Genomic DNA, 13,664 nt, shown 5'->3' on the forward strand with positions numbered 1-13,664 from the left:
GGCCATGTCTCTGAGTATTGCACACCTTGTGCTTTTGGGCACTCCAGTGATGTTGCAGCTCTGAAATATGGCCAAACTGGTGGCAAGTGGCATCTTGGCAGCTGCACGCTTGACTTTTCTCAGTTCATGGGCAGTTATTTTGCGCCTTGGTTTTTCCACACGCTTCTTGCTACCCTGTTGACTATTTTGAATGAAACGCTTGATTGTTCGATGATCACGCTTCAGAAGCTTTGCAATTTTAAGAGTGCTGCATCCCTCTGCAAGATATCTCACTATTTTTGAATTTTCTGAGCCTGTCAAGTCCTTCTTTTGACCCATTTTGCCAAAGGAAAGGAAGTTGCCTAATAATTATGCACACCTGATATAGGGTGTTGATGTCATTAATTTGCCTAATATTTCTGCACTCCCTGTACATACTAAAACAGAAAATATATTTAAACATTACTTTTCAGGACACCCAAAATACTCGGATTCAGAAAGTGGTGTTTTGCAGACCAATTGAGGTTAAACAGTAACCTAAAATTGTCTTGTAGGAATTCATAGTAGGTAGTTTTATATAATCAAGCTATAATAAATTTTACTCTGATTACGGTCTGCACAAAACACAGGTAACTTTTTTAAAAACAAAAAAAGTTCTGGAAGGCCCAGATTAGCTGGGAATTGTTATCCTATTTTTAAAAGTTATAACAACTGGTGTTGTTAAAACCACTTCAATATTTTCTGAAATAACACATTTAAAATGTTCATATCATTTGTTTTCTAAGTTGTCAGTTGTTATACATGGACACAGATTGAATGTCAATGTGCTTCAATTACTGGAATTTTGTTAAATATTTTAAACAGTTTTTGAAACCAGAAGGTTATTTTCTAGAAATAGTTTCTTTAAGTCACAGGCTGTAGGTCTCCCCTTAGGGTCTTCACATAGCATTTTTCTAATGACGGATTCCTATGGAAAATAAAAACGAGCAATTTAAAATGGGAAAACATGTATATTTACTATTCGGCATATAACTACATTTTGCTACCAATACATTTGTTTTCATAGAATTAGCAACAGTGCAAACCCATGTTGGTTTTGTCTCCACTGCTAACCTGGACTATCAGTTTTTAGTGAGAGATTAAACAATTAACTACGCAAGAAAAGACCTCTAAAGCCACCAACCAGAAATTGAAAAATTCTGATATTTTTGAAGGAAGGGAAATATATGCTGCCACTAATGCTATGAAAAAGGATATTTGCAGTGAGTTCATTTTGTTTTTTTCTCATATGGATAGTGGCAGTACAATCTTATGAAACACTGCAAGATAACTAGAAACTCTGATAAATTTTGGAGAAATGTTGTCTGAAGATGTATAGGCCAAAGAAAATTCTGCACAAACACAGCAGTTGAACATGACTTAGAGCATTGATTTTCTGAAAAGCTAAATCCTGGAGAGGTAAATCTTAAAGTAACACTATAGTGTAAGGAATACAAACGTGTATTCCTGACACTATAGTTGTAATAATACTATTTAGGCTCCCAGCTCTTTTCTCCTGCCTTAAATCACCTTAAATGGTGATTTTACTCACCCTTATTCCAGCGCCGCACCAATCTTGTCACAGCTGGCCCCACCCTTGTGCCACCTTCTTGGCTGAGATCATCAAACTTGATGATCTCACCAATCCAATGCTTCCCATAGGAAAGCACTGGGAGGCTATTGCGCATGTGCGCCAATCAGCATCTCCTCATAGAGATGCATTGAATCAATGCATCTGTGTGGGGAGTGTTAAGCATCTCCATGCAGAGCATGGAGATGCTGAACGTCAGTGCTTCACACTGTGCAGCACTGACCCCTGAAGCACCTCTAGTGGCCGTCTGGTGTGACCGTGACTACCACTAGAGATGTTCCTCTGAAAAGGCAGTGTTTACATTAATAAAACCTGCAGGAACATATTTTACACACCAGAACAACAACATTAAGCGGAACTATAGTGTCCCTTTAAGGACCCTCTTAATACCTAGGAAACAAAGTCTAGACTTAACTGCATTGCATGGATTTTAACAGAAAGTCACTAACACAATTTACTGATTCACAATAGCTGAACTGATAGTTTTAGGTCCCAAAGAAGATAACAGCCTGATAGCAACCTTGCTGTGATGGAAAGATAGGTTGGGTTCCTGAGAAGCAAGTGCATGGAGTTCACCAACAGACCTTATAGGTACACAAAACCGTTTTCCATGACAAAATGTGCAATAAGCAATCTTCAATCTTTTCTGGAAATTCTAGCTGGTTAGACATCCTATGGACACACATTGTTAAAATCTGACTAAAGAACTATTAAATTAAGCATTTTAAGGCATGAGGATATATCCCATACTTTAGAACACTTCAAAAACTGCCCAGTGCCAAGGTGTAGGTACATCTGACAAGACACTTGTTCAGCCAGAGAGGTGGTTTTACCTGGAATTACCCCAATGAGTTTTCCCAGAGCTCTTCTATTCCATCTGGCACCTTACACGGCTTGACGATAGGTGACTGTGCAATGCAGGCACCAAGCGTCTGTTCCACAGCTGCTCATAACCATTGTGCTTATCACCAAACCGCTCTAGAGGACCAGATCGCCTGGAGATAGCCTGTGTGACTCCACCATCCGATCCTGCATAAAAACGTGAATTGCTGCTCACTAGCAACCTGTCCTATACATTCTTATAGTGCTACTGGGTGGCCCTTAGAGTGTTTTCCATGCATATTTAATTGCTCAGTATTTCAGTGAGGCTGTAGGAGTGGAGACAATACCGCATAGATTCAAAATGCGGTTATTCATATTAAAAAAGGTTTTATAAGAAAGATGTTTTAGGCTGTATAATTCTGCAATCGGCATGCAAAAGCACCTTAAATATGCATAGGCACAATTAGTGGAAACTTTATCCTTGTCAGTGCCTCTTATGAGGTTTGTCTCAGTCATTTGATGAAAAGGTTATACCTTTATATAAGCAAGTTATAGCTCCTTGTCACAAATGTGATTGTACCAAACCATTACCCTTTTGCAGAAATGTATACAAACATGTTACCTTGCCTTTATATTTAGATTGATTCTTATCTATATATCTCTGTAAAGTTACTCTATAGTACTATTTTATTAAAATCTAAAAAGGTTGTTGTTAAAAGGAACGGTCAAACTTAATTTTTTTAAAACTTTTTTTCCTTTAGTATATAGCGAAGAGGAAACAGTTGTAGATATGAAAATGTATTACAAATGCTACAACATAAATTGCTACATAAAGTAAATAAAGTCAAAGGGACGTTGATATTCACCTGCAGTATACACATTGCTACAAAACTGTCCTGTGAGCGGAACAAATGTGGTTGAGAAATGATCAGAAGTGTTAATAAAAAAAAAGTGTTATTGTTTAAGAGCATAAAAGAATATGTGAGAGTACAATTCTCATGGTCTTAAATCCATTTTCAACCTATGGAACATCACATGTAATCATTTTGCGCAGTATTTTTATACTGCTCTTTTATATTATATAACTGTTGGAGCAATGTAAATGTATTGCTCCTAAGAAGTCTCAATATACTGTTCTATCAAGGCTTTTAAGGCAAGGCTTTTAAAAGATCATGATGAAATTATAAGGACCCTCAGACCCCTAAAGCACTTTAGCTTTCTTAAAGGATCACTATAGGGTCAGGAACACAAACATGTATTCCAGACCCTATAGTGTTAACACCACCATCTAGCCCCCCTGGGCCCCTTATGCCTCCGTAAATATAGTAAAAATCTTACTGTATTCAAGCCTGAAGCTGTAAATCTGTATGCTGTTAGACTCAGAAAAACAAGCAGTCTGCTGACATGTGGTAGCCTGATCCAATTACAGTGCTTCCCCATAGGATTGGCTGAGACTGACAAAGAGGCATATCCAGGGCAGGCCAGCATGATTCAAACGCAGCCCTGGCCAATCAGCATCTCCTCATAGAGATGAATTGAATCAATGAATCTCTATGAGGAAAGTTCAGTGTCTGCATGCAGAGGGAGGAAATATTGAATCACAGGATGCTGTGCACAGTGCTGCCCTGTGCTCTGCTGACAGCAGATCTGAGTGGATGGAGGCATATTATGCCTCCATCAACTCGGAAGTCCCTCTGGTTCACTCTGAGTGACTGCAACTGGAGGTGTTCCTAGCTTTTAATGTAAACACTGTATTTTCTCAGAAAATACAGAGTTTACACGAGAAAGGCTGCAGGGAGCTATAGTTCTCACCCGAACAACCTCATTAAGGTGAAGTTGTTCAGGTGACTATAGTGTCCCTTTAAGTGCTTTAGGGGTTAACATGAGGTCTCCCTTAACCCATTTTTAAAAAAAACTGTGATTTATTTTATGAATACATTTTCCAACACCACCTGGGCTTCCTGGTTCACTCTGCTTGAACTTATTTTTCCTTGGATTATTTATTTATAAAATATTTTACCAAGAAAGATACATTGAGATTTCTCTCATTTTCAAGTATGTCCTGGGTTATTATGATAATGGTAAACTGTCAAAAACAATTAGACCATAACGGTGAGTTATGAAAAGTCCCCATCTTTTTGTATGTGTGTGTTTATATATATATTTATTAAATTTATTTATTTATTTTTATTATTATTATATTTTTCCACCACAAAATGGCTTCACAATAGAGCATTATTAAAATATATTGAACACAGACTGGCAAAAATATTAATATGTGGAGAGTTCGTCTTTTTTATAATTTTGATAGTGACATACCTCATACGGGTTTTGTGTTTTAAACTTTTCAGGCAACTGCCCAGCACGTATTTTCAGCCACTCCTAAAAGTAAACAAAAGAAAATGGTAATTAATGGTTGGTTTATTACTTAGTAATTACTGGTAATTCATATAAAAAAAAGTTATTATGCGGGGGAAAATAAACATTGCAGCACTATACAACATAACTATGGGGTACACCCATGAAAGTGAAGAGAATATATACTTTTGCATCTCTTCAGTGCCCTATTTCCTTGTGATCCCAATAGCATGTTCCTTATTCTATGACATTCTGGTTTAAAGATTTGTCTTGTCGGACTACTCTGTTATCTGTGCTCCTTAACCTAGCTTGGCTTATTATTATTGCGCACTTAAGGCACCACTCTAAGGTCCAGTAACTGCTAGCCTTTGTTGCTCTCTTGGATAGTATAGGTTCAAGTACAGCGTGTACGTTTGTTATACTGACCTTTAGAGTTTTATTTTGGTGGAAGTTTTTTGGGGGTTTGAGGAACACATAGTGTGACGGTAGTCATCATCACCAAGAGTTTAAGATGGACAATTCAATAAGGTATCTGAATGATTCCTATGTTTAAGTCACCGTATGTCCATTGTTGGTGCAGGGTGTATGTGTAATGTGGTTGTTTTGGGTTAAATGTTAGTCTGCTCTCCTGTCTTGCTAATGCTTGCAATCAACTAGGTGGATTTGGCTGTGGAGCCTGTGCAGCGCCACCTGTTAGTTGCAAGGATCTAACAACAGCGATATGCACTACCTCAACAGCAAGGTTTGCTAATTTGCATATTCAGGTAGATTTACATATTGATAATCTTTCAGACAGGAGAGATAATTTCTGTAAATTATTGTCTTCCCCTTTATAAATATGTCATTGTGTTATAATAAGGTGCTGTGTGTTGCCTTCTATGATTTGACTGTTTGTATTTTAATTGAGTTGTCACATTTATGTAAATGTTATGAGCGATACCTGCCTGGAAGAAGGACTGCAGCAGAATAGGTAGAGGGGACGATAGCTGCCTGGAAGGAGAGCTGTAGCCTGGTCAGGTGAAACAGCCTGGTCAGGTGGACCCCAGTCAAGCTGCGGTGACTGGGGCAGCAGGGTCTCAGGGTCCCTGCAAGCAGCTAGGAAGCAGATTGGGCGGAGGTACACGGTCGGAGCACAGGAGCTCTGTCACATTGGTGGTAGCGGTGGGATGGCTTCCTAGCGACTTTGGAAATGTCCCTGGGATACCAGCGAATCTTTTGGAACACCTGCGCATCTTCTGGAGAGGGATAGCGCTAGCACTCGTGCGGCATCCTTGTCGGGATAGGAGTTCTAGAGGAGAGTGTTGGAGGGAGTGACTTTCTTCAGTGGTGGCAATCCATAAGCAGAGGTGGCCACAGAGTTGGACCAGGCATGGCATCCTCTGACTTTTATTTAGAGTTCTGTTCAAGGTGCGGTAGCGACTGGCCTGGTATGTCTCTAATGTTTCAATTAAGACATTCCAGGCAACCCGGGACCAGGTGACTGTCGATTTACAAGCCAAGAGAGGCCACGAGTTCCAGATGGTGAAGACGAGGGGAGGGGGTCTCCAGTGAAAAGAGGTTTGCAGCGGCCATTCAGCAGAGGTGGTGCAATTGATCTGGGAGGATGTGCCCACAGATTTAATTGACTTTACATCAGAGGATGTCAGACTCCCTCCCCAGCGGCAGATGGGAACCCATCATGCAGAGGTAAAGGTAGTCAGCCTCCCTCTCCAGTAGCAGAAGGCAACCAAGGGAATCGAGGCAATCGGTTTCCCTTCCCAGTGGCAGATGTCAATCAAGGGAGCGGAGGTAGTTGTAGTTGACCTACCTCCCCAGCAGCAGAGTGCAAACCCAGCAGAAGAGCTGGTAGCAGGGCAGAGTGTTGCTAGATGTCTACAACAGTCGATGGCGCAGGACTCTTGAGTATCAGCCACTGAAGTTGCAGCCGTCACTCCAGCAAAAGAGCTGGCATCAGGGCAGAGCATCTCTGATCCCTGCCCACAGGCCCCTGAAATTTTTGGCACAGGAGGTGTGGATGGGACCGTAGTCTTCACACCTGGATCACAGGGATGCTGGGTAGTCATCCTAGATCCCCAACCAATAGCATGGGAGCCCAAGCCATGCTGATATCTTCCCATCAGCAGAGTGAGTGTCTGGGATATGGTGCAGGCGGACCCTCTCCCCAGCGGCAGAAAGAGCTCCAGGGAGGAAAGGTCAACATCCTCACTCCCCAGTGGCTGAGTATGTTCCAGGGAAAGGACCTGAGCAGGCTCTCTCCCCAGCAGCAGAATGGGGAGCTCACCATAACCCCAGCTGAAGTGCTGGCATTGGGACAGAGTGCGGCTGGCCTCTGATCTCAAATACAAAAGGAGAAGGATATTTATCCCATAGTGGTGGAGGCGACTACAGTTTCCACCAGTGTAATCTCAGGATGCTTGGTAGTTGGCTCAGATCCCCAATCTACCAAGCATCTCTGGATTCCCTCCAGCGGCTGATAGGACTTAAGAGAAAAGATGTCGTTGACACTTGTCCCCAGCGGCAGCTACACTCTACGGGGAATGTTGACATTGGCTGGGTAAATGACTCTTTTAAAACTGTATTCTCTCATGAACTCTATGAGGAATGTTGACATTGGCTGGGTAAATGACTCTTTTAAAACTGTATTCACTCATGAACTCTATGAGTAATGTTGACATTGGCTGGGTAAATTACTCTTTTAAAACTGTATTCTCTCATGAACACTGCTCTGGGAGTCCCGGGCCCCACATTCTATTTGTGCACATATAGATAGCGATTGTCGCTATCTATATGTTCACCTGCGGGCCCTGGCTACCTGTAGAATGCAGACAGGGACCAGCCAGCACATCTTAACTCTCCAGCTGCTCCTGCCTATAAGTATCGCGAGGTCCGTGGCCGGCAGAGCGTTGTCACGGGTTACCATGGCAACGCTCCGCGCGGAAAACAGGTACAGCTCGTGAGACTTACAGGCAGGAGCTGCTGGAGAGTTAAGATGTGCTGGCTGGTCCCCGTCTGCATTCTACAGCGGCTGGCTCCCTCCACTATACCACCGGACCACCAGGGATGCAATCTCCCCCCTCCCTGGCCAGGTAAGAAGCAGGGAGGGGGGAATAAAATGTCAATACTACCAAAAATGCTCCCCACCCCCCCCAATGCAGTCCCCTATTTTACATACAGCCCCCACAGTTACATACACTAAAACCACAACACACACACTGCATACACACACTAAAACCACAACACACACACACACTGCATACACACACTAAAAGCACAACACAAATATGCACTGCATTCCCCATACACACACTAAAACCACAACACACACACACTGCATTCACCATACACACACTAAAACACAACACAAACACACACTGCATACACACACTAACACCACAACACAAACACACACTGCATACACACACTAAAACCACAACACAAACACACACTGCATTCACCTTACACACACTAAAGCCACAACAAAAACAAACACTGCATTCACCATACACACACTAAAACCACAACACAAACACGCACTGTATTCACCATACACACACTAAAACCACAACACAAACACGCACTGCATTCACCATACACACACTAAAACCACAACACAAACACGCACTGCATTCACCATGCACACACTAAAACCACAACACACACACACACTGCATACACACACTAAAACTACAACACAAACACACACTGCATTCACCATACACACACTAAAACTACAACACACACTGTATTCACCATACACACACTAAAACCACAACACAAACACGCACTGCATTCACCATACGCACACTAAAACTACAATGCAAACATACACTACATTCACCATACACACACTAAAACCACAACACACACTCTGCATTCACCATATGCACACTAAAACCACAACACAAACACACTGCATTCACCTTACACACACTAAAGCCACAACAAAAACAAACACTGCATTCACCATACACACACTAAAACCACAACACAAACATGCACTGTATTCACCATACATACACTAAAACCAAAACACAAACACGCACTGCATTCACCATACACACACTAAAACCACAACACAAACACGCACTGCATTCACCATATACACAGTAAAACCACAACACAAACACGCACTGCATTCACCATACACACACTAAAACCACAACACAAACACGCACTGCATTCACCATACACACACTAAAACCACAACACAAACATGCACTGCATTCACCATACACACACTAAAACCACAACACAAATACGCACTGCATTTACCATACACACACTAAAACTACAACACACACTGCATTCGCCATACACACACTAAAACCACAACACAAACATGCACTGCATTCACCATACACACACTAAAACCACAACACAAACATGCACTGCATTCACCATACACACACTAAAACCACAACACAAACATGCACTGCATTCACCATACACACACTAAAACCACAACACAAACACGCACTGCATTCACCATACACACACTAAAACTACAACACACACACTGCATTCACCATACACACACTAAAACCACAACACAAACATGCACTGCATTCACCATACACACACTAAAACCACAACACAAATACGCACTGCATTTACCATACACACACTAAAACTACAACACACACTGCATTCACCATACACACACTAAAACCACAACACAAACACACACGGCATTCACCATACACACACTAAAACTACAACACACACACTGCATTCACCATACAAACAATAAAACCACAAACAAACACACACTGCATTCACCATACACACACTAAAACCACAACACAAACACTCTGCATTCACTACACAAACACACACTTTATCTAAAACACACAAAACTACATTCATTATACAAATGTGCAATCTGTATCCATTTTACACACCACACAGGCCATCCTTGTGGGTGGACTCAGAATGGGCCCCCTGGGGCAGACTCGGGGGTTGGCCCAGGGGGCCCACACTTTGAACTGTGTCAGGGGCCCCAAAATTTCTGATGGCAGCCCTGGTAGTCACCATCATTAAGAGTTAAAGATGGACAATTAAATTAGGTATCTGAATGATTCCTATGTTTAAGTCACCCTGTGTCCATTGTGGATGCAGGGTGTGTGTGTAATTGTCAGGATCGGGACAGGGATCCAACACGCAGAGTACAAACAGTAGCCAGATACGTATACCGGACCTTAGAATGGCCGGACTAACGTAAGTAGTACAGTATAGAATGGTCAAAGACAAGCCGAGGTCGAGGGTAACAGAAGACAGGTAAGCGAGAGACAAGCCGAATCAAGGGTAACAGAGATAAGCAGAGTAAGGTAAACAAGCCGGGTCAAAACCAAAAGGGCTAATAGAATACACAAGCACTGAGTGACTAGAACAAGCTAGAACCACGACAGGGCAATGAGCTAATGAAAGAAGCTCTGTTAAATACCCTGTTCAGAGCAGTAACCACGCCTCCGAGGCGTCCTGATTGGTCCTGCAGCAATTGACTGACAGGTCGTTCCGGGGGAGTGTCCTGATGACTACTTCCTGCCTAGATGCTGTAAAAGGCAGTCACTCCCTCGCGGCCGGCCTAGCATGACCGGATAGACCGCGGGGAAGGGAGCCATCAGACCGTCTGGATGGAGGAACAGCTAAGTCTCTACCTCTTTCGGAGGTAGAGACCACAGGTACCCTGACAGTACCCCCCCTCTCGGATACGCCCACCGGGCGGAATGAACCGGGACGAGATGGGAAGCGAGAGTGATACGCCCTGCGGAGACGGGGAGCATGAACATCCTCCTGAGGTACCCAACTCCTCTCCTCAGGACCATATCCCTTCCAATCAAGCAGATATTGTACTCTCCCCCGGGAGATTCGAGAATCAATAATAGAGTTAACCTCATACTCCTCCTGACCCTCCACCTGAACGGAGCGAGGAGGGGCTATTGTGGAGGAAAATCTGTTACATATGAGTGGTTTCAGCAATGAAACGTGAAACGAGTTCGGGATGCGTAAGGTATTAGGAAGAGCTAAACGATACGCAACTGGATTGATACGGGTCAGCACCCTGTAGGGTCCAATATAACGAGGAGCGAACTTCATGGAGGGCACTTTTAAACGGATGTTCCTCGTGCTCAGCCATACCCTATCACCAGGAACAAAGACCGGAGCCGCCCTTCTACGTTTATCAGCGTGTTTCTTGACCAACATAGAGTTGTGCACAAGGATTTGTCGAGTTTGATCCCACAACTTCCTCAAATTGGCAACATGAACATCAACCGACGGTACCCCCTGGGAAGGAGAATCCGAAGGAAGAATAGACGGATGAAAACCATAATTCATGAAGAAGGGGCTTGAATGAGTAGAATCGCAAACGAGATTGTTGTGTCCAAACTCCGCCCAAGGAATCAAACCGACCCAATCATCCTGGTGTTCAGAAACAAAGCATCGTAAATATTGTTCAATTTTCTGGTTGGTACGTTCAGCAGCTCCGTTAGACTGAGGATGATAGGCAGAAGAAAAGTTTAATTTAATACCAAGTTGAGAGCAGAAGGACCTCCAAAAGCGGGAAACAAATTGGGAGCCTCTGTCCGATACAATTTGAGAGGGTATCCCATGTAGGCGAAAAATCTCCTTAGTGAATATCTCTGCCAATTCGGGAGAAGACGGGAGTTTAGGCAGGGGAATGAAGTGTGCCATCTTAGTAAACCTGTCAACCACGGTGAGGATAACAGTCTGTCTTTTAGAGATAGGTAGATCGACAATAAAGTCCATGGCCAAACAGGACCATGGTTTTTCTGGAACCTCCAAGGGTTGCAGGAATCCACATGGAAGCGTATGGGGTTGTTTGGTTTTAGTACAAACTTCACATGCAGCGATGAACTCCTCAATATCCCTCCGTAAAGCAGGCCACCAGAAGTCCTTAGAGATCAACGCGTAAGTCTTGCGAATACCAGGATGTCCCGCCATCTTGCTATTATGTAAACACTGTAAAAGTTCCAGTTGAAGAGCAGGAGGAACGAAATGACGGCCTGCAGGAGTCTGTTTAGGTGCTAGATGTTGCAACTTAATGATCTCGGCCAATAATGGAGAATGAATCCTGAGATTCGTATTAGCAATGATATTGCATTTCGGAACTATAGAAGAAAGAACTGGTTCAGGTACAGTAGAAGGTTCATATTGGCGAGATAATGCATCGGCTTTAGAGTTTTTAGAACCAGGTCTGTAAGTCAGTACATAATTGAAGTGAGTCAGGAATAAGGACCAACGAGCTTGTCTAGAGAATAAGCGCTTAGCCTCCCCAATATAGGACAAGTTTTTGTGGTCCGTCAAAATCGTAATAGGGTGTAGGGTCCCCTCCAACAAATGTCTCCACTCCTTTAAGGCTTTAATGACTGCTAACAGTTCCCTTTCCCCGATGTCATATCTGCTCTCAGGCCCAGAAAATTTCTCAGAGAAGAAACCACAAGGGTGTAACGGTTTATCCACCCCTAACCTTTGAGACAGAACAGCCCCAACTGCTGTCTCAGAGGCATCGACCTCGAGCAAGAAAGGCAGAGTCGTATCAGGATGGACTAGAATGGGAGCCGAGGCAAAAAGTTCCTTGAGAGTCTTGAAAGCACCCAGAGCCTCCTTAGACCAGAACTTAGTATCAGCCCCTTGTTTGGTCATATTGGTAATAGGCGCAATGATAGAGGAGTATCCTTTAATGAAGCGCCTATAGAAGTTGGAAAAACCAATAAACCTTTGGATAGCCTTGAGTCCTTTGGGCAAGGGCCAGTCTAAAATAGATTGAAGTTTTACAGGATCCATTTTAAAACCTTCCCCAGAAATCACGTATCCAAGAAAGTCTACCTGAGACTGATCAAAACTGCACTTCTCCAATTTGCAATATAGACCATGTTGCAGCAGCTTGTGCAATACCTTTCTGACCTGTCTATGGTGAGTCTCAATCTCCTTAGAGTGTATTAGTATGTCGTCCAGGTAAACAATAACACAATCATGCTGAAACTCCCTAAGTACCTCATTAATCAAATCTTGAAATACTGCAGGAGCATTGCCTAGTCCAAATGGCATAACAGTGTATTCGTAATGGCCATACCGAGTATTGAATGCCGTCATCCACTCGTGACCTTGCTGGATTCTCACCAAATTGTAAGCCCCTCTGAGATCTAACTTGGTGAAGATTTTGGAGCCCTTAAGACGATCAAATAACTCGGTAATCAGTGGGATAGGATAGGCATTTCTGACAGTTATTTTATTCAAGCCTCGGTAATCGATACAAGGTCTCAGCGTGCCATCCTTCTTCTTAATGAAAAAGAACCCAGCCCCGGCCAGAGAAGAAGACCTCCTGATGAATCCCTTTTCTAAATTCTCCCGAATATACTCCTCTAGAACCGAGTTTTCCTGAACAGACAAAGGATATACATGGCCCCTCGGAGGCATAGTGCCGGGTAGAAGCTTAATCTTACAGTCAAATGACCTGTGTGGAGGCAAAGAATCAGCATTCTTCTTGTCAAACACTGCCCTTAAGTCTAGGTAAAGGTCTGGTATTTGTCTTTCTGTGGACTGAGTAGGATTCTCCGGTATGTTAATATTAGCTAATGGAGAAACCTTGCACAAACACCGATCCTGGCAGCCCTGGCCCCACGAGAGTATCTCTCCTAACTCCCAATCGATAATAGGGTTATGTTTTTTCAACCATGGGTACCCCAGAACTATGGGAACGGAAGGAGACGAAATGAGCAGAAGAGATAAATTCTCCACGTGTAGGATACCAACATTTAAATTAATGGGTATGGTCTCACGAAAGATAACAGGGTCTAGTAGTGGTCTACCATCTATGGCCTCAACGGCCAAAGGTGTCTCCCTTAGCTGGGAT

At 43.1% G+C, this 13,664-nt stretch overlaps 1 protein-coding gene across 1 annotated transcript in view; it reads right to left on the minus strand.

Annotated features, from left to right (window-relative positions):
• Positions 1-606: 606 nt before the first annotated feature.
• The window catches only part of LOC134587098 (interferon-induced, double-stranded RNA-activated protein kinase-like), a 159,703-nt gene continuing 146,645 nt past the window's right edge, over positions 607-13,664 (minus strand). Inside the window, exons 16-17 of the mRNA XM_063443220.1 lie at positions 4,751-4,813; positions 607-946 (exon numbers count right to left, since the gene is read on the minus strand). Coding sequence (XP_063299290.1) covers positions 836-946; positions 4,751-4,813 — 174 coding nt within the window. The 3' untranslated portion in view covers positions 607-835. The remainder of the gene's footprint in view (positions 947-4,750; positions 4,814-13,664) is intronic.

Source organism: Pelobates fuscus, chromosome 2 (genome assembly GCF_036172605.1).
Source record: "Pelobates fuscus isolate aPelFus1 chromosome 2, aPelFus1.pri, whole genome shotgun sequence".
NCBI classification, from domain to species: Eukaryota; Metazoa; Chordata; class Amphibia; order Anura; family Pelobatidae; genus Pelobates; species Pelobates fuscus.